The 25110-nt window shown below is 37.0% G+C and overlaps 1 protein-coding gene across 2 annotated transcripts in view; it reads left to right on the top strand.

The window, feature by feature from the left end:
* TTBK2 (tau tubulin kinase 2) overlaps positions 1–25110 on the top strand; it is a 232985-nt gene that overhangs the window by 112430 nt on the left and 95445 nt on the right. For both annotated transcript variants that reach the window (XM_072623579.1, XM_072623577.1), the window contains exons 5-6: positions 3783–3923; positions 6715–6819. In XM_072623579.1, coding sequence (XP_072479680.1) covers positions 3783–3923; positions 6715–6819 — 246 coding nt within the window. The remainder of the gene's footprint in view (positions 1–3782; positions 3924–6714; positions 6820–25110) is intronic.

The raw sequence follows: 25110 nt of genomic DNA, 5'->3' as shown, positions 1-25110 counted from the left end.
CTCTTTATGTTCTTTCTTCCGCAGAACTAAATGAGAGATAAATGTAAAGCATTGGCATCTTACTTGGAAATATGACAGTTAACTTGTCTCAGCAGATTTGCATCTATTACCTAACATTCTCATAACAACTCTGTCATAGGCGAAGCAAGGATTATTGTCCTATTTTACAGATGAAGAAAGCAAGGCACAGAAAAGCCAAATGACTTGTCTGATGTCAACAGTTGGTAACAGAGCCATTGCTGGAAACGAGTCTTCTAACTCCTAGCCCAGTTTCCTTTCCATTAGACCATACTTGCCCTAAGAAGACTAATACTCATTGTAGATTGTTTGTCCAAAATGTTACTGTAGTCACAAAAGCCAATAAAGTCTCATATATCACTGGTAAAGGTATTGGCAAAAAAAAAATATTCCTGTACCTATGTACAAAACCATGACATGTTTGTGCCTGTAATAATGCTGTGTACTGTCCTGGTAATTATGCTTCAGAAACATAGTGGAGCTGGAAAAGATCCAGAGAAAATTAAATTGACCAAGGGGGTGGGGGAGAGGCTAAGAGAAAATCTGTATTGTTTGTAAAGATAATTGAGAGGAAGAAAAAATAAGGGTTGTCAGAATTATGAAATATTTTTCTAGTCTAAATATGTACCTGTTCACTAAATCTTAGAACCATGGAATTAGGATGCTACCACGAAAAAAGTTTTAGGACAAACAAAAGATTTTTTATAGTGAGTAGTCATCTTGTAAACTTGCTACTTGAAAGGAAATATGGGTAGAAATTACAAATAGGTTCAATAAGGGGTGGAAAATTTTTAAAGTTTTAGTCTCTGTTAGTTTAGTAATGTGGGCGTCTATGCCTATAGGGTGAAGTACAAAGTATCTCCTCCTGCCATTTAAGACCCTCCAAGATCTGGTTCTAGCTTACTTTTCCAGCCTTATTTCCCATTGTTCGCATTGGTGGATTCCACATTCTAACCAAATTACTAAATTACTGAGATGTTCATTGATTTTATTCTGTGTTCTCCCAGCTCTGTGTACTCATTCTAATCCATTCTCATGCCTGGAATACTCTTCACTTGTTGAAATATTCTTCTCCCTTTGAACTTTCAATCTATGTCATCATCTCCACATGGCCTTTGTTTAACCCCCAGCTAAAAGTGATCTCTTCCTCCTCAGATTTTCTTAGAGGACTTTGTCTGGGTCTCTCCTTTGATTCTGTTATAATCTGCCCTATACTTATATACACCCTGTCGTATGGTAAGCTTCACCAGGGACAGCATCATGTCATTTTTCATTTCATGCCCTTGCCATTTAACTCTTAGTAAGAACTTAATTGCTTGTGGACTGGGTTTACTGTCATGAAGAAAAGTCATACTTTCCTACAGGATACCCATTGATTTCACTGTCAGAGATAGAATCTGGTGCTCAATCTTTAGTCCTGGTCAGTGTGACACTGAGAGGCTCAGGAAAGAACAATGAAATTGGACTGAGTCACAGGACCTGAGTTTGAATCACAGCTTTGCCATTTACTACCCATTTGACCTTAGACAAGCTGCTTACTCTCTTTGGACCTCAGTTTCCTCAGATATAAAATGAGGACTAGTACTAGATGATTTCTAAGGTCTAAGCCTATGATCCTGTGTTCCACGGCCTTGAGATTAGTATCTCAGCACTTTTCCAACTTTCCTGTTAGCACAATAAGAATCAGAAATACCTAAAAAAAAGTTGATTCTTCAAGGAAAATGGACTTTTCAAGCCCTTCACTTCTACCTCTCATCACATGAAACTTTAATTAGGCCATTCTCCAACTTGACATACCCCTTCATCTTGCCTTATCTTTTTGTTTAGATTAGGATTCAACTGGAAAATGGTTTCAGCTTATTATTTCAGTCCATCTAGTCCATAATATTATACTTAGGAAATTGTCTCTTTCAGAACTCACTTTTAAAGGGCCTAGAATAGGAGAAATTGGTTTGGAAGGTGATGAACTGGAGACAAGAAAACTGGCTAGGAAACTGCTGAAGTTTTGTTGGACTATAGCTTACAAAAGAAATGTTGTATGGATGATTGACGAAGACCTAGAGAGTAGAGGGAATAGCCTTGAGAAGCAGCTAAGATATGGAGAAGTGCTGAAGGTGAACTGGTTATGTGCATGAAACCCTGTGCGCCTTATACTTGATGGTAAAGAGATTTGGGCAAAGAAAACTGAAGTAGTTTTGGTTGAGAGTGGCAAGGGAAAAGACAATTGGTGTTACTAAAAGTGTACTTTTAATCTGATTGTTAGAGAAATGTGTTTGTAGTTTTATTTTTTTAAAAATTTACTTGTGGTTTAAAAGTATAAGAAAAATAATCCCTTTATTTTTTCAAGTAGACAAATTTGAGAGGTTAAAATAATTGAACTTTGAAGGGAAGGATTATGGGATCACACGTATAGACCTGGAAGGAACTTTAGATGTCATCTAGTCTAGCCACGTCATTTAATAAATGGGGAAAAAGTAGTTAGCATGATGAAGTTCAGGAGATTAGAAAACCTAGTTCTGTAGATCCAGTGGGCAACCAGGTGGTGCGGTTAATTAGAATGCTGGGCCCAGAGTCAGGAAGACTCATCTTCCTGAGTTCAAATCTGGTCTCAACACTGACTAGCTGTGTGACCCTGGGCAAGTCATTTAACCCTGTTTGCCTCACTTTCCTCATCTGTAAAATGAGCTGGAGAAGGAAATAAGCAACCATTCCAGTATCTCTGCCAAGAAAATCCCAAATGGGGTCATGAAGAAATGGACACTACAGAAAAATAACTGAACGGATACAATATATTATTTAACATTTCCTAAATGCTTCTAGTTCATGCTGGTATAGAATATGCAAAAAACTCTGAAGACCAATTTTTAGAATGTTGTAGTTGGATCTTTAAAAGTTATATAGGTACATAATGATGACAGAGTCATGTTTCATATAAAATATATTGCTTATGTATTCAGCTTTATTTTGAATAGTACTGAAATGATCCAAATGGAAATTTAATAGGTTGAATGAATCCAGGCACATATGCCTAATCTATCTTGTATTTCAGATGGGAATGATAGAGATGGTGGTTTCGGTCCCAGACATAGAAGGGAAAGAATATTGGGAAAAGAAAATTTGGAGCATCAGCCCCACAGTTAGAAAGATGTAGCTTCACAGGTCATCTGGGAGCCATTCCCTTGTCACTGTGAAAGGGAAGATAGAGGAGCTTGGCTCTATTCCCTTCAACAAAATTTTGGTATAGTAGTTAAGATGCAGGGGCATACTACCCCAGGCTGAGGAGCCATTATCCTCCCCTACCCTATGTGAGCTATTTATCATCTTTTTAAAAAATCTCTATCCAATGCCTCTCCTCCATTGGTATGGCTAATGAAAAGATGGCCATTCATAGCATTTCATTAGCATTTTTGGAGATAGATATTAGGGAGTATTAACAGTATTAATGCTCTGAATTATTTTATATGCTCTTTGAATAGGCAGGAGTTTTAATACCTTGTTGGGACATCAAAGATAAAGGGAAAAGTGGTGGCTCAGAAAGATGAAATGCTCAAGAACTTTGGCTGTTTATAAACTGGCCTGAAACATCTGAGTCATTGTCTTAAGGAAATCTCTGTTCTTGAATGATAGAGTCAGTGTTTGGGTGCAACTCTTGACACTTCTATTAAAAAGTATTTTTTAAAATGGTAAGTGAATAATTTCCTAGTCTTACCTTGGCATCTAGAATTTTGGTGCCTCATTTGAATCCGTGTCTTTGGTTTCTTCAGGGTCGGAATCTGGCTGATCTTCGTCGTAGCCAGTCCCGGGGAACATTCACCATTAGCACGACCCTGCGGCTGGGTAAACAGATTTTGGAGTCCATCGAGAGCATTCATTCTGTGGGCTTCTTACACCGAGACATCAAGCCGGTGAGAGTCTTTGTCAGCCAGAACCCAGGAGGAGTTTGTTGGCTTCTGATATTTGTGATGAGAGACAGTGAGTTCCATGGGTGACTGGCCGTTTGGGCAGCTGTCACCTACAAGACTGTCAAACAGAGCAATATGTTTATCTTATAGAAGAGGAAAATATATCTTTCCGTTATTCTTATTTTATTTTAAGAAACTAATAATTATGAAGTGTTCCCTTAAAGTTTTATCTTATGCTGGAAAATACATTATTTGAAAATCTTTTATGTTGGACCCATTTTTATTTTAAAGAGTGTAATAGTAAACTTGCACAGTAGGTGCTCTTTATCCACTGTGGATGGTTCAGGAGTAGTTGTGAATCATGTCAGAGGCTCTGGAGTGCTCAGAACAGGTTTAGCAAGGCAGTCAGAACAACTTTACGGGCCCCATGGGATCTGGAGGCCCTCGTGGTCCGGGATGAGTCCCTTTTCAGCTGAATTCCCTATAAGACCTTCTCCTTAATGGGGGCACAAGTCTTGGGCAAGCCTGTCTGGATTTTAGTCATCAGCGGAGCTTTGTACAGAATTGTCTCTCTTGATGCATCGTTTGATTTGCGTTGAGTTTTCTCTTCCACAGACTGCTTTTGTTAGTGCAAGAACAAGATAAGATACATGGGAATGTAGCTTATAAATTCAGGTGTGCTTTCTGCGTTTCTTGCACGTACACCTGAAAGAATTTAGAAAAAAAAGTATTATCAGATCAAAAATGGGACAATTTTTCACTAACAAAAATAAATATTTGAGTATTTTAACTAATCACTTGTATATAATAAAATAATAATAAAATAATTGATAGTAGATACTATGGTAATAGCCTCTCAATCATGCACCTAAAATTAGCTAATTACCTTTACATTTTTTTTTACTGTAAGTATGTTTGGATTTTTTAAAATGTATTTTCAAACAACTTAAATTTGGCAGTATATTCTGTGAATCATTGCTGCGATGACAAGTTGGACTTGCAAGAAAACCCTTGTTGTGAAAGATTGATTTTTTTTCTATTCTCCCTTTTTGATAGTGATAAAAGTCCTCATTTTTCAGTTCTGTTTTTCTCTCAGAGGTTATCATTCTCACTGTTGGGAAACAGGCCTTGATTTTTCCTTCCTAGGATTTCATTGTTGATTAAATGACCCATTTTAGCTAGACTGTATTTATTATAAATATCATATGTTGGTGTACTTGGAAATTACAGTCATCTGTTACTTCTTAGTATATCCCAGACTGAACAGTTGACATGAAAAGACAGCCAGCTATGATTATTATATTGCGTTTGGATTAACATCACATGACAGCTCTTGCCTACTCTTGTTACACTGCCAAAGTAACACCACTGTGATTGGAGAAAAATGGTGATTTGAGCATAATAACATTTTTCAAGAGTGTTGTTTTTTTAAAAAGTGTTATTTCTCTGCCATATGACTATTGTCTTTGCAGAATCACATTCTTATATATGTCTTTTGAGCTCTGCAGGTCAAATATGCTTTGGTTTAGTGTCATTGAATTTTATTATTCTCTTTAAATTAAGGGATAGATAGAGTATAGTTTTTCTAAATCTGTTTTGGGATTTTTTTAAAGTTAGTATTTCATTCTTATTTTTCCCTCACGTTGGTTGTTCTGTCTATAGGGATTTTAATGGGAGACTATGAAATGCCTTATTTATTTACTTATTTATTTTGTATTATATATTCCTTCCTCCTCCCACTCCCACCCCAACCCTCAAATACATATGCCACACAGCTTCATTAAAACAGTCACTTGGAATAAACTGGACTGCCTAGTCTAATTATATCCTGATTCCAACTCGAACACTATCTTGCAATGAGTGACTTTAAACTTCTAGCTTTTCATATGGCTCAGTTTATACCTGTAAAATTTGCTAAATATAATGAGTAAAAGTGACTATAAAACTGTTTGCAAATTAAAAAAATGGTAGAAATGTGTAATTAAATGTAATCATGGTATTATGTGATGATAATGATAGTAAATGAAGTAAATGCATTTACTAAATATTAATTTTATTTACAATAAACAATATAAATATGTTATATATCATTACCTGTTATATTTGGTAAATAGTAAATGCGTAATACAAACAATCTCATTTTAATGTACCCTAACGACATAAACAGAACCAACCGAAGGTGAAATTGTTACTAGTTAGCAAAATATCAGTGTTACGTAGTAGAATAACCACAAGCCTGGTATTCAGAACACTTGAATCCAGGGGTGCAAGAACCACCTCGGGCTGCCTTGTGAGAGCCATTTGTTAAATTTTCAATGGGAGCAAATATTTATGTCCCAGAAATTGGCAAACACTATAATACGGGTTTGATTTCTTGTTTTCTTCACTGTTTAGACTTGAGAAGGTGAGACTTTGATGTCTTGTTTTCTTGATTGTCTAAAATTAAGAAAATGACTGAGAAAATATTAATAATGCAGATTAAACTTAGAGAGTCTTGTGTTAAACATTTACTAGCAATGCCCTGTCTGAATCCAAGTCCCATATTTACTGCTACTGCCTTGCTGTGAAACCTTGGGCAAAATCAGTGTCTCTAAGAGTCTACCGATGTATGAATTCAAGGGATTGGATGAAATCATCTCAAAGATGTCATCTATCCCTAATATGTTATGATGCTATATAGTTAGTTCATTGTATTTAAGAAATTTATGGTTTATAGTTAAAATTGAAAAGAAGTTTTAAACAACAGGAAGTATGAAGCATAACCTGAGTCTGTTTTTCTCATTTTTTTTTCTAGTCAAACTTTGCCATGGGCCGGTTTCCTAGTACTTGTAGAAAATGTTATATGCTGGATTTTGGCTTGGCTCGACAATTTACCAACTCCTGTGGTGATGTCCGACCAGTAAGACTTTACTTCACTATTTTTATATATCTAGAAGTTATTCTGTTGTTTGTGCAGTTACACTTGGGGGAAGTACCCTTTTCATAATGGATTGAACTTCCCTCTGGGAAGTAGCATATCAGGTTTTATGTCTGCATCTTAGAATGAAACTCATTAATAATTTAGTATTGAAAGCAGTGGCCTGAAAAACCAGCCCCATCAGTGGCAGGGTAAGAGTGGCCCATTGATCAGGGAAATATTTTTCTGGTGGAAGTAGGAGTCTTTTCTTCTATGACTAAAATTTTCCCAGGGTCTGTTTTCTGCATTCATTTCTAAATATTAAACTCCAACTCTGCCACTTTCACTTTAGTCTAAGTTGAAACATTAGTTCTCATGGATTGACTATATCTTGGTGAGTATATAATAGTAACATAAAAATGTGAATGTGTGATTAAAAACATCCATATTAGGTGCCTGATAATTGTGGAGGAGTTTCTTGACTATCCTGGTAATGGATGGTATATATTTATATCCAAGAAAATTTTTAAAATGGACTTAGATTTCATAAGAAGTTATCTAAGATAACCAGGGAATTACATCAGGTTCATTGACCCTACTGCCACCATTGAATGAATAGTGAAGAAATGAAAGGGGAGTAATTGGAATCTTTTCTTTAAGGCCTTGTGATTTAATCCATATGTTAATACATTTAATACATATGTTATATGTATTATTATGTACTCTCTTGCCCAGTTTTCATCTCTAAATAATGCTGCATGGAGTTAACAGAGCTGATCATGGTAACCTATCAGTTAGAACTACTAACTGAGGATATAGGTATTTATCAAACCAAAATCAGTCTGTCTCCCCTGATTAGTGAATTTTCATAAGATTTATTTACTGTAAAGCCCTAGTGGCAGCAATGATTTATTTATATACTTGCTTTATCAACTTCTGTTGGTATAGACAATGGATTTATTTCTAGAGATGGAGAAGAATAACATAGTCAGGGTCACAAGTGTCTTTACTTTGAAGGTGCTAAAGTTGTGACCAAAAATTTAAAATGCCAAGATTCTTTCAAAGCAATATAAGTGGAATGAGTATAATGCAAATACAATAAGGGAAACTATATAATGCTAGCAATCATAATTATTCTAGTTCAAATAGTATATATTTAAATCAGCTCTCAGATTTGAATCTTGAATTAATATAGTAGTTTACCATGATGATATTGATTAACTGAGACTCTTATTGTCCCTTTTGATGCTCTTAACAGAGTTTCCCAATGGTATTTACACTGAAAAATAGAGAGGATTCAAAGCATCCCTTCAGTTGCACAAGCTGTTTCACTAGTGGGTACTAATCTATGTAACTAGATCTTCAAATCAAAACTTAATGTAAAAAAGTGTGGGTTTTTTAAGTTGATTAAAAGTCCTTGCAGTAGATAGCAAAGCCTAATCAGTCACACTTTTCCTAAGCTTAGACATGTACATCTTTATAACAGATTCCTTCCAAACCAAGCCCGTATTTATATTTGCACATTGATAATTTGCCCAGAGTCCTGGGATTCTCTATATATGGAGCTTTTGAGGTAGGAGAGCATCTACACTTATTTTTAAATTTTGAAGTTTTCAACTCTGAATTTCTGTGATTCTGAGTGGGATTTTGGATTCCCAATCTTCCCACTTCTTTGGTTGAAATAACTTCAACTGTGTCATTCTACTTCAAGAAATATTAATTCAGTCAGGAAGACCCAAGTTCAAATGCTTACTAGCTCTGTTACCCTGGACAAGTCATTTAACCTCCCTGGATCTCAGTTTTCTAATTTGTAAAGTAAGGGAGTTAGACTCATTGGCCTCTAAAGCCCCTTCCAGCTTGAAGTCTCTGTTGCTATGTAACTTTGGTACTTGAATCATGCATATCTTGGTGAGACCTACTTGGGGTTCCTCTTTACTGTCCTGTAGATTCTGTTTCTCAGCACTTGGCTATCTTTTTCCACAATTTGTAAGCAGTTTTCCAGTATGATACCCTGAAGCATATTATTTATGAAATTTTGTTTCATTGGCTAGTAAGGGAATAGGTAGAATCATATTCTTATCTCTTGAGAGACAAAGAATTCTCAGATTACTTTGCCAATTTCTTTCTTCACAGTCATTGTTTTGATTTGTAGAGATCTCAGGTGTTCTACCAATTTTGCTGTCTTTTTATTTTGTCCAAATATTTTTTGTTGCTCACTGCATTTTTGTGTTTTCTCTCTGCCATTATGTTACTTCAGTATTCATCATTATGTTAAATTTCTTCACCTTTGCTTATAAACCAGGGATTTTTGCTGAAGCCTTCTGAATGCTTTTCTACTTTTCTACTCAACACTCTTCCTTTGATTATTTTATTATGTTTCTGAACCACTTTGGGTATATTTGAAATTCTGCTAATCTTATATCTAGCAAATTAGGTTTAAGTAGTGCAGCAGTACCTTTTGCAAGATAGGGTGGAACCAAGGTGGCAGAGTAAAGACAGGGATTTGCCTGAGCTCTTCCCCAAACTTCTTCAAATAACTTTAAAAATGACAAACAAATTCTAGAGCAGCAGAACCCACAGAAAGATAGAGTCAAACATATTTCCAGCCCAAGACAACTTAGAAGGTTGGTAGGAAAGGTCTGGTTGCACCAGAGAGAGAGAGGAGCACAGTCCAGCACAGCAAACTGGGTAGCACGCTCAGGATGACTGAATCACTGGCTGCAGTGGCAATTTCTAGACCTCTTAGCCCACAGACACCAAAGACAACTTAGAAGGTCAACAGGAAAGGTCCATCACATGTGGGTGAGAGTGGGGTGCAGTTCAACACAGACCATACCAGTGTAGCCTTGGTCACAAGAAACCAGGAACAGACTTTGGGAGTGACTGCATCAGCATCAGCAGTTGTCATGGCATTGGCTATTTCAGAGGTCTCAGCTCACAGACAGTAAAGGGGTCAAACAACTGGTCAGAAGGAAATTACAGGGGTCTTTTTACCAACACTGAGGCAGGACTCTATTTCTGTATCCATACCTGGTTCCAGATCCTGGGTAGCAGTCCCAGGGTGAGGAGTACTAACATAATGGAACTTGCAGCCGTGGGGCAGGGGGACCATTTCAGGGCAGAAAAGAGTGCTTATGGTCACTCATAGACCAGAGTACAGGTCAGGAGACTAGTCAACACCTCTCCTTAGATCATACCAACTTGGAAGAACTCGAAACTTACAGATCCCTAGAAGTATCTCTGAAAGCAACTACACAAAATCCCTGAAGCTTGGGACAATGTGATCTCCACCCTGTAAGCAGAGCCCTACATTAATGAAGAGTTAAAAGTCAGCTAATAGGCTGGGAAAATGAGCAAATAAGAAAAAAAAAAACCTCTTGACTATTGAAAGTTATTATGGTGACAAAGAAGATCAAAACGCACACTCAGAAGAAGATAACAAAGTCAAAACCCCTGCACCCAAAGCCTTCAACAGAAATATGAATTGGTGTCAAGCCATGGAAGAGCTCAAGAAGGATTTTGAAAGGTAAAAGAGGTAGAGGAAAAATTGGGAAGAGAAATAAAAGTGATGGAAGAAAATCATGAAAAATGAATCAATAGCTTGGTAAAGGAGACACCAAAAAGTACTGAAGAAAATAACACCTTAAAAAACAGACTAGGACAAATGGCAAAAGAAGTCCAAAAAGCCAATGAGGAGGACAGTGCCTTAAAAGCAGAACTGGTCAAATGGAAAAGGAGATACAAAAGCTTAGTGAAGAAAATAATTTCTTAAGAATTAGAAAGGAGCAAATGGGAGCTAATGACTTTATGAGAAATCAAGAAACAATAAAAATAAACAAAGCCAAAAGAATGAAAAAATAGAAGACAACATGAAATATCTTATTGGAAAAACAACTGACCTGGAAAATAGATCCAGGAGAGATGATTTTAAAACTATTGTAATACGTGAAAGTCATGATCAAAAAAAGAGCGTAGACCTCATCTTTCAAAAAATTATCATGGAAAACTGCTCTGATATCCTAGAACCAGAAGGTAAAATAAAAATTAAAGAATCCTCTGATCACCTCCTGAAAGAGAAACCAAAAGGAAAAGTGCCAGGAATAGTATAGTCAAATTCAGAGTTCAAATTCAGAAAATACTGTAAGCATCCAGAAAGAAACAATTCAAATATGGTGGAGCCACAATTAGTATAATGTAAGATTTAGCAGCTTCTACATTAAAGGATTGGAGGGATTGGAACATGATATTCCGGAGGGCAAAAGAGCTAGAATTACAACAAAGAATTACTTACCTAGCAAAACTAAGTATAGTACTTATATTATTATAAAAATATAAATGGTTATTTAGTGATATAGAGGATTTTCAAGCATTTTTGATGAAAAGACCAGAACTGAATAGAAAATCTGACTTTCAAATACAAGACTCAAGAGAAACATAAAAAGGTAAACAATAAAAAAGTAAGAAGGGAAATTATAAAGGACTAAATAAGGTTATGCTATTTACATTCCTACATGGGAACATTATATTTGTAACTCATAAGACCTTTCTCATTATTAGGGTAGTTAGAAGGAGCATGTATAGACAGAGGACACAGGTGTGAGTTGAATATGAAGGGATGAAATCTAAAAAATAAAATTAAGGAGTGAGAAAGAGGAATGTACTGGAAGAAAGAGAAAGGGAGAGGAGAATGGGGTACATTCTCTCACATAAAAGAGGCAAGAAAAAGCTTTTGCAGTGGAGGGGAATAGGGGGAAGGTGAGGGGAAATGAGTGAACTGTATTCTCATCAGAATTGGTTCAAAGAGGGAATAACATACAGACGCGATTGGATATAGAAATCTATCTTACTTACCATATAGCAGACCTGCACAACTTGGCAGTAGGTAGGGGCCAAAATTAAAATAAACTAAACTTCTTCAAGCCTCAGATAGGGGTTTTAGAGATAGACTGATGATGGTTGGTTACTATGGGTCACATGATAAACAGGAGAGAGTACTGCAGTGGCAGCCCACCTGCCAAGTTACATGATGGGCACAGTAGTGACTAGGGGAAGGCTGATTAATTGGGGCATGGACAAAGCACTTGTTAAATCTTTACTTTCTTTTATATCCTTTACATTTTTCTCAGGTTACCTGAAATCCTTTGGTGGGCTGAAAGCAGCCCATGGACTATATGTTGTACAGGCCTGCCCTACAGGAAAGTAAGAGAGGAAGGAGCTAAGAGAAGGAGAGGGAGGGTGGGATGGGGTGATAGAAGGGAGGGCATGTTGGAGGAGGGGGTAGTCAGAAGTAAAACACTTTTGAAGAGGGACAGAGTGAAAAGAGAGAGAATAGAGTACGTGGGGGTTGGAGGAATAGAATGGAGGGAAATATAGTTAGCAGTAGTAACTGAAAAAAAAATTTTGAAGCAAGTTTCTCTGATAAAGGCTCGTTTCTTAAACATACAGAGAACTGAGCTGAATTTATGAAAATAAGAGCCATTCCCCAAATGATAAATGATCAAAATATGTGATCAGTTTTCACATGAAGTAATCAAAGCTATTTATAGCCATATGAAAAAATATTCTAACTCACTGTTGATTGTAGAAATGTAAATTAAAACAATTCTGAGGTACTACTTCATACTTATTAGATTGGCTAATAGGACAGAAAAGGTAAATGATAAATGGTGGAGGGTATGTGGGGAAAATGAGACTTTAATGCATTATTGGTGGAACTGTGAACTGATTCAACCATTCTGTAGAGCAATTTAGAACTCTGCCCAAAGGGCTATAAAACTGCGTGTACCCTTTGACCCAGCGGTACTGCCACTAGGTCTGTATCCCAAAGATAAAAAAAACAAAAAGGAAAAGGACCTATATGTACAAAAAGATTTATAGCAGCTCTCTTGGGGTAAAGAATTCTACGTGTTCATCCTTTGTTGCCGAAGAAGACCATGCCATCAGAGAAATAATGACACGACTTGCACTTGACTTTGTTTTGAGTGAGGGAGGGCTGTGCAGGTCACCAGCCTCACTTCTCCTCCAGAGCCATCTGAATCCAGTGACTAGATATTCCTCAGGATGACTGGAGATGACCCAGGATGAGGCAGTTGGGGTTAAGTGACTTGTCCAAGGTCACACAGCTAGTGAGTGTCAAGTGTCTGAGGTGAGATTTGAACTCAGATCCTCCTGACTCCTGCACTGGTGCTCTATCCACTGTACCACCTAGCTGCCCTGGGTAAAAAATTAGAAATCAAGGGAATGCCTTTCAGCTGGGGAATGGCTGAACAAGTTGTGGTATGTGATTATGATATATACTATGAATATACTATTGTCCTAGGGGAAATGATGAGCAGGATGCTTTCAAAAACACCTGGAAAGGCTTGCATGGACTGATGCAAAGTGAGATACACTGTGTACAAAATAACAGGAATACTGTAAGATGATCAGTCATGAATGACTTAGCTGATGTCAGCAATACAACAATCCAAGACAACTCTGAAGGGCTTTTGATGAAAAATGCTCTCCATCCCCAGAGAAAGAACTGATGGTGTCTGAATACAGATTGAAGCATAAATTTTTTTAACTTTCTTTTTCTTGGGTTTTTTTCTTTTCTATGTTTTCTTTCACAACATGACTATTATGAATATGTTTTGCATGACTACACATGTATAATTTATGTCAAATTGCTTGCCTTCTCAATGGGGGGGGTGGGGAAGGAGGAAGGGAGAGAATTTGGAAGTCAGTTTTGAAATATTAAAAATTATTTTTACATGTAACTGGGGAAAAATAAAATACTAAATAAAAGCTTAAAATTTAAAAAATAAATAAGAATCATAAGTGTGAAAAAAAGAGAACCAGAAAAAAAGATTGTCTTTTTAAAAAATAAATTTTTATTGGTGTCTTTTGTTTGTTACATCACCATATTTTCTCCAATTAACCCTCTCCCATTCAGCAAATAGTATTTTTAAGGACAGAAAAAAAAGAAGAGGAAAAAATTAGTATAACTGATAACTGCTCAGTACACTAAAAAAAATCTGAGTATACATGTGTAGCCTATATCATATCACATGCCTTCTTGGGGAAGGGGACGTAGAGAGAGCATGAGAAAGTTTAGAACTCAAAATCTTATAGAAGGGAATGTTGAAAACTAAAAACAATTTTTTAAAAAAGAAAATAAAGAATGGAAACTTCCAAAGCTATCAAAAGGGGAAAGATTTGTTTTTATTTTTTTGAATGGGAGATATTTGTTTTTGTGGTTAAAAGAGCTTGAACCATTGCATTTAAGAAATGTTCAAAGAGATCACTGACAAAAGAAGAGTGCATTTTGTTGGAATGTGATTGCAATTAGGGGCCCTTTGGGGTTCAGAGGGATTTTGTTCTTTATTTTGGGGGGCCTTTTTTTCCTCTTTTGTTTCTTTATTAAAGGTAGTATTATATAGTGGGAAAAGAAAGAAAACAATTCTGAAAATATGTGCAATACTTGAGAATATTTCACTCTTCCCACCAGTAGGGTGGAAATGACTTCTAATAGTTTTTTTCCATATCTCTTCTTTCAAGTCATGCTTGTTCTTCATAATTTTGTAATATCCACTTTTGATCATGTGTCTTTGTTTACATTTGTTGTCATTGTTTACATTATTTTCTTGGCTCTACTTACTTTACTCTGCATCAGTTCTTGTAAGTCTTGCCATGCTCCTCTTTATTCATCACCTTTGTCTTATTGCACAATATCCCATTACATTCAGGTACTACTATTGTTTACTTATCCCACAAATGAATAGGCTTCTACTCGGTTTCCAGTTCTTTGCTATCACAAAAAGTATTATTATAAATGTTCTGATGTGTATGTGGGCTTTCTTCTTCTCAATCTCCTCCTTGGGATATATTCTCAGTGATTCTATCTCTGAGTCAGAGTATGGACATTTTTGTCACTTTATTTGCATAATTCCAAATTGTTTTCCAAAATGACTCTACTCTCTACTTCCTGAGATTTTTTTGCCTTCATTTTTAGCCTTTGACTTGATTAGGGCACATCCTGTAGTTTCTGGTGAATCCAGAATATTCTTGTGTTATTCAAATTATTTTCTTTTCTATTTGGAGAACTTTTTCTTGGTTGCCTCCAGAATTTGTTGTAAGTGGAATTATTCAATTTGACTACTATGTATCTTGAAGTTAATAGCATAGTTGGTTGTTTTATTTTTTTCCTCCAAGGTGATCTTGTAAATTATTTTGTTTGGCGTGTTGTTTTTGTTATTCAGAAGTTCTGGATAGTTTTCTTGTATTATTTCTTGCATTGTGATGTTCAGGTTTTTTTTTTTTAACTTCTTGTATTCTTCTGGGAGACCTTTAATCCTTAAATTGCCTCTATGTATTCTGTCTTTGAAATCAATATATTTTGTTTGTGTGGAGATCATGCTTTCTTTTAATGTTAATAGTTTTTTGTTTCTCTTCACTTCAACGTATTTGAATTCCCAGTTATTTGTCCTCTCTTTCATTTCTTTGGTGAGATATGCCACTGTGGATTCAAATTTTTCTGTTCTGCCAATTATTTCTTCTATGTAAGCCGTATGTTCTGCATTCACCATTTTTTTTTCTCTTTTAAACCATTCAGGAATTTCTTGCTGTGGTCTCTTGAGAATCCAGAGGGTCCTCTGCCTCATCAGGTGTTGATTCATTTTCCTTTATCTTGCTATAGATGCCTAGAGTCTTCTCAGATCTGGTGGCTATTTTTTCTCTGTTATTAATATCTTCCTTATTGCTTTACCTGTTCATGCTGAAGGCTGAATTGAATTTTCTTCTCCTGAGATGTTTGGTAATGTCACATTTTTTGTTGTATTTTTGCACTAGGCTTGAAGTCAGGAAGACCAGAGTTCGAATCCTTCCTCACACACAAGCAGTGTGATTGTGGGCAAGTCACTTGACTCCTGTGTGAGAAATGAGCCCAACAATCCCCCAACAGTGAGAAACATGTTCGCCTTAAACAAAGAAAAATAGCTGCTGTGAAATCAGGAAAACTTTTACTAATCTTTACATCTATCCCCCTGAATGAAGAGGTGGCTCCAAGTCAGGCTCTGGGAAGACCACAGTTTGTTCAGACCATTCCAGCCCCTTTAGACTGTTCTAGGTTTTGGGTTCCAGGCTCTATGTCCCCTGGCCACATGACTTCATGTTCTACTCTCGGACAGGCTTTCCCCCAAACAGCTCAGCAAACCTGCGTACAAGTCTCTGACCTCTGAGCTGACCGTGCTTGGTCATAGCTGTGAGCACCCAAAGCTGTGGAAACAGAACTTCTTCCTTGTTTCCCACACCTGTTTGCCCCACTTTCCTGTAAAATGGGGATAGTACACACACACACACACACACACACACACACACACGCACACGCACACACACACACACGCACACACACACACGTGCACACACACACACGAGATTTTCTGCAGTCACCTGTTTGTCAGTTCTGGCTGCGCTCAATTGTAGCATAGAGCCTTACTACTTATTGCAGTAGTACTCTTCACTACTGTTACAATCCGACACATTTCCTGCCTTTGGGTTTCTGAAGCGCTGGGAGGAGGATAGGTTTAGGGTGTAAAGTTGAGTTCTCTCAAGTATATTTTGCGCAGTTCTGCTTCTGAGAGTATGTGTGGAACTGGGGGTATTGGAAGGGCATGTTGGGGATGTATAAAGGGTTAGGAATTAGCCTTCTCAGCTGTTAATTCATTGAATTTTTACCTTATTTGGGTTCTTGGTTTCCTAGACCTTGGAGATAGCTGAAATTGCTTTATTTCTGGTGCATAGTGACTCCCTATTTTAGGAAGCTTTAAGAGTTTATGACGATCAGGGAAGGGGAGGCAGGGGAAGCTTCTGTTTGCTAAGGAAACATGATTGGAAACCCAGGGGCCAGTTTTCTTCCCTAGATTCTACTTTTTTATTTTGGTTAGGACCTAGATTTGATTCCCCACACTCCCACCAAAACACAGAGAATGGCATCACTAAGGCTCTGAAGTCTCTGATGTAAAAAAAACAAGTGCCTTACCAGGAATTCCATGACCATTGTGTTGTTGTGTCTTTGCCCTTCATTCTTGAAGAGGACCATAACATCAAGATGATGACATGACTTCCAGTTGAGTTTGATCCAGCCATCCTGATAAATATCAGGCCACTGGTCCCAGATGGCTCAGGAGAAGAAAGTGAGGCTGGTGACCTTGTGCAGCCCTTGCTCATTCAAATCAAAGTCAACTGCAAGTCATATCATCATCTTGATGTCAAGGTCCTCTTTGAGAAAACAAAGGAAAAACATATGACCACTAGTGAATTCCGGAAGAACTTTTATTTAATGTGGTTTTTTTCAAGAGAACATGTGACTAGCAAGTAGGCACCCTTTTATAATGCAAAAACATAATCTATTTTTCTGTCCCAAATGCAAATTCCCTCCTCTGGTTCCGCATTAGCCAGGTACTACAGAATTTACAGATTATCCAAAGCATCGAGTCTCCGCCCCTAATTACATTTCCCATTTCCCACATTTCAAGCCCTAAATACTTTTTAGAACAATCTTGACTCAGAATGTCTGCATCACTCAGATTTATAGTCTCCATATATGTTTAACCATAGCTTGAGAAAGGGATTTTCTTTACTGATAAGAGTTGACAAAGTGTCAATTGAAAATACAACCCAGGATATCTGTTTCCCCTTTATTAACATAAGAAAAGCCCTCTTATTCAAAACCATTTCTTGGGCCTAGGTGCCTTATCCTGAATGGAGCTTTATCTGGCCTTGTTGACATAGGAGGAGGCATTCTCTGGGTCAACCCAGAGAACAAAGAAATGTGCTGATAAGTAGGCACCCACATAAGTAACATCCCCAACTACATTTTCTACAGTAAGTTCATTTCCTGCACTAGCCATAAGTAATCAACAAGTGAAAGACTTTCTGACATGTGTGACTTCTTAGGTCTCACAAATCATGTATCCCCTGATTTCTGTGCAAACAAAAGTTCAATCATTCCTTACACCAAGGCCACAGTAGAAGGGGTAAGGGCCAAAGATTGGAGAAGGGGAACAAGGGACAAATATGCAGAGTGGTGGGAGCTCTGTGTTTTAAGTTCTCTGCTATTCATGTTTATCTGCTTGTTTTTACCCTGGATGAGGTATCTGTCTTCTTATCTTTTTAAAATTTTATTTACTTTATAGAAATAGGGACTAAACCTATGACTTTACTAGTAAAGATAATTCTTAGATTTACCACATTCCCCCTTTACCTATGTAAGTTGGCATCTTATCTTCAATTTAGAGAAAGATGCTTAGTACCCTGAGAGATAACTTGTCCAGAGTCACAGCCAACGTGGACTTGTCTGAGATGACTTCATACCTGGCTTTGAGGCCAAGAATTCCCTGTCCATTAGTCCATGCAGCTTTTCCATCTTCTTTATATCTGAAAAATTTTTTATTTTTTTCTTCCTTCCTTGTTTTCTTCCTTCCTTTTTTCCTTCCTTTCTTCCTCTCTTTCTTTCGCATTTGGGTTGGAGATGTTTGAGGAAAGCAGAAATTCCACCATTTTGTAAGTCTGTGATGCTAGTTTTAAATTCTAGAGTTAAAAATTGCAATAAACTGTCTTAATAAAGGTTTAACTAAGCAGTGATAGATAAGAGCCTTTGTAAATAAGTATATGCTAAAGAAATTAATTTGACTTCACAAGAGCAACAATAACCCTAATAGACTCCCCTGCTGCTTGTTTTCACTTCAGCCTTTCCCTAAAGGAATAATTAGTATGTATGACAGACAGGTTCATTAAGCAAGGACCCAAAATGAAAACCTTTCTAGCTAAATGAGAAGTAATTTCTTTCCCTATTTATGCTTATTACTGTTTTGTATTTTTTACTTCGACACCATACTCCACTTGATTGAATAAATGGATTTACCTTTTTAGTGTCAAAGGCTATGAATGATAGCTGTATTTGAAGGTTTTAGGAACTACCTAGAACTGACACTCAGTTGCTAATCTTGTCATAATTATGTTATATTCCTAAGTGAAATAATTATAATAACAACTTGCCTATCTGGAACTCGGAAAAAGAGGAAGAAAATAGCAAATGCCTTTGCGTAACCAGAGATAATGTTAGAAAGTCAGTGTACCAGATTTCATGTGTTTGTTGTTGTCCAGCTGTTCGTGACCTCATTTGGGGTTTTCTTGGAAAAATTTAGAGACATCTCCACTCCAGATGTTCATATAGACTATTTGTGCCTGACCTGTGTTAGAGCCTTCTGAGTTCATATTGGTCTCATCAGCTACAGTTGGGCACACTATACCTTGACACCAATATAGTGATGTCATTTTGGTCCTTTTCAAGCATGAAGTACAGTAGCTGCACTGGAATGATTTGCTATTTCTGTTGAGGTCAGAATTGGGAGACCTGGTTCAGATTTGAAAGAATTCACTTAGACCTTCTCTTTAGTCAGTGGGAGCAGTGGGACCTGAGATTTAGCAAGGAGCTAAACAAAGGCACTGATATAGGAAAAGAACCAGACTTATATAGACAGAAAGCTATACAGCCTGAAGGATGATGATGTAATTTTTAGGGTTTCTTAGGGAGGGTTGGAGATTTATGGATGGCATAATAAGGACACAGGATGAGGACAATGAACAAGGGAGAAAAGGGAATCTTATGACCCAGGATGGGGTGGAGGGAGAGAGGGGAGACAAGGAATTTTATGGTCCAGGATAAGGGGAAGTCTTTTAGTATTTCAAGATAAGGGGAGGAGACTTTAGGGTGCCAGGAAAAGAGCAATTCAATCCTTAGGGTACCTTTGTATCAAGAGACTTTAGGGTGCCTTTATAGGATAAACCAGGGAAGAGGCAACCCAACCCTTAGGGCACCTTTGTATCCATATCATTTCCTTTTCCAGTTCATTTTACAGATGAGAATACTGAGGCAAACAGGGTTGAGTGACTTGCCCACAGTCACACAGCTAGTAAGGGTCTGAATTTTAATTCAAGTCTTACTGCCTCCAGGCCCAGCACTCTGTCCACTCTGCCACTTAACTTCCCCTTCATGCACTTTACTCATAGACAAGTCTCTCAGGCCTTCAATCAAAATCTTTTTGCTCCCGCTTTATCCAAGTGTGACACAGTTTGTTGATCTTGTCTTAAGACCAGAAGCAAATCAGAAAAAGAGACAGAAGGGTCAGGACCCGCTATAGGTTGTGAAGATGAAGAATGAGAAGGAAAGCAGATGAACTCTCAAAAACTCAAGACTCACAAAGGCGTAGGAGTCTGAGACCATTCATCATAGAAATAAATAACTGTGTATATTATATTAGTGTACAGAGTATCTCAAAAGTCTTAGTAAAACTTTAAACTTTGCCAGCTTTGCCCACTAAACTGACTTTTGGGACTCTTATAATACCATATTAATATTCAAAGTGATAGAATCACCCAACTATAGAATTTTCAATCCAGAAAGAACCTGACTTTATCTTGATCCTGAATCTTTAAGATATGTTCAGTGTACTCTAATGAGTCAGGAAAATGAGCAATATTTTTTAATCAAAATGGTTGATATTGTAAAAGTTTTGTGCTTAAGAGGGGATCATCAGATATTCAGAAAGCCCAGCTACCTTGCAGGGCTTACTGTCCCAGGGTTCTAGAAAGTGAAGATTATATTATTGTCCAAGGGCAAATGATGAATTGTCTTTTTAAAACAATTTTTTCTGTTCTTCACAATTTTAAACTTTTCTTTCCATCTCCTCTCTTCTCATATACAGTCAGCCTTCCCCTTAAGTGGCCTCTTATTTTTGTTCTAATAGAATTCCCTACACATGGTAGATGCTTTAAGGCTTTTAGCGGATGATGCATGACTGGGCACTTTTCACTTCTACCACTCAACTCTTGCCTTGATGAAATTAAGTAACTAAATGTCTAATAGCTAAGTGACTTCTTTAGGACCTATTTTGATCTCCTTTTAGATCTGCCAACCATCCCAGGCAGATGAGAGGCCTTCTGCCTCCTTCCTGTTCTAATGCCTCCAGAAAGAGGAAAATATCGGCAAGCGTAGAAGTTGGGGATAGTGGACACGTTCACATGATGATCTCTACTACTGGTGTTATCTCATCAGAATAAGAACCATACAGACCTTCTTTATCTTAGCTGCCATAGAAATGAAGTCACACACCCATCTTATGTTCACTCTGAATAACATTTATTGAGAAATAGGCTGGTATCTGTGTCAAGCTTGGTTACTTTCATTTTTGAGTTAAATGAAGTTGCAGTTGCCACTCTTGTGGTGCTTTTCCATCAATTCCCATAATCTCCAGCTTTGCAAATATATTCCCCCTGGAATTCAAACACTTTGGTTTCCAAGAAGCTGGCTGGTGTGTCTTGAGAATAATGCTACCATATTATTCATTAGCATCATTTGTGGTTAGAACAATGATTGTATCTAAGTATCTTTAAGCCTCCAGTTTTTGTTTTTGATTTATGTAAAGTCTTGGCAGATGTTTCACTCTTATTTATTTTGTGCCAGTTAAAAGAATTTTGCCTTTAGGAAGACAACAGGTTCATCAAGGCATCATTCTTACTCCTGGCTCCCCCCCAAAAAAACAACAACAGGCAGAAATGGTGATATTCAGTTTATTATTCCTTACTGAAGTGTTTAGGCCTGCTCTAAACATTCTCAGGTCAAAATTTTATTGCCAAAAATGCTTTCTAAGTCTTGCAATGGTCCGCACAAAGAATAGACACAATTTTTAAAATAAAAGATCTTTTTCTCATGTATACATATCAAGATCTCTATACATACATATACATATGTGTGTGTATATGTGTATATGTGTGTTTGTAAAATACCATGCATACATTTTCTTATTTGATCCTTATAACAACCCTGTGAGGTAGGTACCTCTACTTTCTCCATTTTATAGATGAAGAAACTGAGGTTTAGGAAATGAAGTGACTTGCTCAGAGCAGACAGCTAGTAAGTATTTAAAGTAAGACTCAAACACAGTGCTTCCTAAAGTTATAACAAGAAGATAAGAAAAAGAAGTTAAGACTATAAAATTTTCATAAAGAGGAAACAAAATCATCTATACTTGTAGACAAAAAGATGGCTTACTCAGAACCTTTGGGAAGGAGTGAAAAAACTAATTGAAAAAATTAATGACTTTAATAAACTTGCTAGATACAATATAAATATACAATATCATTAGCATTTCTTGGCATTATAAACAAATCCAGGAACACAAAAAGAATTTCCATTTAAAATAACTATAAAAAGCTGCAAAGAACTAGAAACAATGTGAACATAAATGCAGTGGAATATTATTGCTTTGTAAGAAGTGTTGAATATGAAGACACGGCAGAGGCAGACATGAGTGCATGGCTGGGTGGATGAGTAAGATAGGAGATGAAGTGGGAAGGCTCAGTGATTGGAAGAGAAGAAAACATTTATTTGGAAGTGGAAAAGTTGGAGAAAGAACAAATAAAGGATTAGAGCAGGGAGTGTCAGACCTAAGATCTTGTAGGAGAAATGTTGCTTAATATCCCCTGGTGCAACTGTGTTGTTGAACAATTAATCTGGGAGGGAGATGAAGGTTGGCATAGGTTCATGATGTAACAATTCACTCAATTTAATAAGCATTTATTTAGCATCTTCTGTGTGCCAGACTATTCCTGGGCAATGGTTAGAAGGACAGAGATGAAACAAGTGTGAGTTCTTTGATTATCTGCATATTTTGTCATTGGTTTTATGGTACTCCTTCTATTTTAGCTATGTAGCCAAAACAATTATATCCTATTGGTGTTTGTTTTCTAAATTATTTAAATTTTCATTGCTGAAGTAATTTAATACTGAAACATGAAGTGTCTCCTTTGAAATGTAAATGTTGGTCTTTATTCTGGTCATATTTTTACACCCCTGATTGGCAGCAGGCAGATGGTTTCTGCTAAGCTCTGATACTAGAAAAAAGGCAATTAGCTGCTTTTGGTCCCAAGAAAATACTTTATTTGCTTTACCCTCTAATAGGATCAAGTCTCCTACTGTTTCATTGAAAGCTGGACTTTTGAAAAATGACTGTAGCTATTTGCTGTTTGTTTGGGAAACAACTCTTTGTAGTTACAGTCAGTGTGGTTGGACCACTCACACAAAATAACCGTCCCTGATAGTTCCGCCCCTACCATGACTTGCCATTACCATTTCTTAACTAGTAACACATTCATTGCTTTCTGTTGTGCTTAAATATGTTAGTTCCATGTTTGTTGTTGTTGGCATTGCTTTTGTTTAAATTTTATTTTGTTATGCCAACTTATTAGACAGCCTACCATTATTTTCTTAGGTCTTGTAAAGAGCTGGAGCAAGTAGACTAATCAGAACCGATGTGTTAGGTGATTATTCTCTGCCATGGATACTATTGAAATGACAGGATAAACCTAAATTGTTCCTCCAGAATATTTCTTTTATCACAAGTATTGCAAATAATATTGTAACATATTATCCTTTTTCCATAGTTTTTTTTCCTAATTAGAAAATCTCAGAACCTTGGGAACTCTCAAGAGATCATCTACTTAAAATTTGTCTCTACTCAGGCAACACTATATCTATTCTATCTCATACAGTTGGATAGAATTCTCCAAGAATGATGATTCTACACACTCTTGGTTCCAATGTTTAGTTGTCTTTACAGCTTAGGAAATTTATATATTCTTTTACCTTTTGTACTTTCCTTATCCTGTTATTTTATCATGGAGGTATAAATTAGCTAGCCTTTCAGAATAACTGTCTTACCCTATGTATGTAGTTAACCTCTGAAACTTAGATTTTCCCCTTCTATAGCCTCCATCAGTTTCTTCCAGTGTGACCATTGTTTTCCTTCTACTGCCCTTTTCCTAATGGTTAAGGAGGGAAAGTTACTAGTCTCTTTAGCTCCCGCTGATGTTTCAGTTATTTATTTAGTGCTTATCCCACTCTCAATTTATCTTTTGAATTTTGTACCATCTGCAGATGGTACAAAACAGTTTCAAACTGTTATGAAAAGCACACAAGCAAAAATCAGTAACTGCTTTTTCTTCTTTACTCTTTCCATTTCCTTTTTCCTTATCCTTAGTAACTTAATTAGACCTCACACCACTCACTCAAGGTTCTTTTATTTCTTGTATCCCATCTTATACTTGGAACTTCTCAGTCCGGTGTTCTTTCTTGTTTTTTTCTTCTCTGTTGGAATTAGTTACTTGATCACTATCCATTACCATCCCCTTTGCTGAGTCTTTGATACTTCTACTATAAATGTTTCCCTTATTCTCCTTAGGTACTACATCTGCTTCCTTCAGTGATTTGATTTTGATTTTGGTCTCTAGATCAAAGAGCTAGCAAAGATAGTGAACCTGTGGCCTCAATGAGGCTACGTATAGCCTTCTGGGTCCTTGGGTGTGGCCTTTTGACTGAGTCCAAGTTTTACTAATTCTTTTATTAAAGGGATTTGTTCTTTGAACTTTGGATCCAGGCAAAGGGTCACATTTGAGGACCTAGGGGACCACATGCAGCCTTGAGACGAAAGGTTCCCCATCCCTTATGGAGGAAGCTCATAGTACAGTTTGTACTCTTGAGAAATAGGTTAACTGTTGACTGTAAAAATACACAGTTTCATCGATGTGGGTAGTCCCTCCACTGACACAGATGTTAACTCCTCTACAGCAAGGTACAAGATCTTTGAGAGTGGCTGTAGTTGAAAAAACGTATCTCCTCATGGCCAAGCTGAATGACAGAATGAAAAAGTGTTTTTTAAGCACTAACTTTGTGCCAGGTGTGGTGCTGAGCTCTGGGAATTCAGATATAAGTAAGATAGTCATCCCCCTAAAGGAACTTACATTCTAATGGTGGAAGGTCATCTGATGGAGGATCCTTTCTGAACTTAACTGGAGTGGTCTTCAGGTGACAGATATCTAGTTCATCACTGGGCCCACATTCAAATCTTTGAATCATAGATTTAGAGCTGGAAGAGACCCACAGATCATGTAATCCCATCTCCACCTTTTATAGATGAAGAAACTGAGGTTGAAAGGTTAAATGACTTTTTCAAGGTTACATGAATGGTAAGTGGTAGTGCCAAGATTTAAACACATATCTCACCCCCTAAATCCAGTGTTCTTTCTGTTACAGCACTCTGCCCCTATCTTTTTTGTAGGGCCCTGCTGAATCATATACAATGCAGTTATAACCTTTGCATCCCTGTCATAGCTTAACTGGAGTTGGTTGGTTCATTCTTGAAGAGGACCAAAATGACATCACCATGATGAAGTGAGGTTTCAATATGTATGACTGGC

This window comes from Notamacropus eugenii, chromosome 7, assembly GCF_028372415.1.
Source record: "Notamacropus eugenii isolate mMacEug1 chromosome 7, mMacEug1.pri_v2, whole genome shotgun sequence".
NCBI classification, from domain to species: Eukaryota; Metazoa; Chordata; class Mammalia; order Diprotodontia; family Macropodidae; genus Notamacropus; species Notamacropus eugenii.
This window is presented reverse-complemented; position numbering and strand designations above follow the sequence as displayed.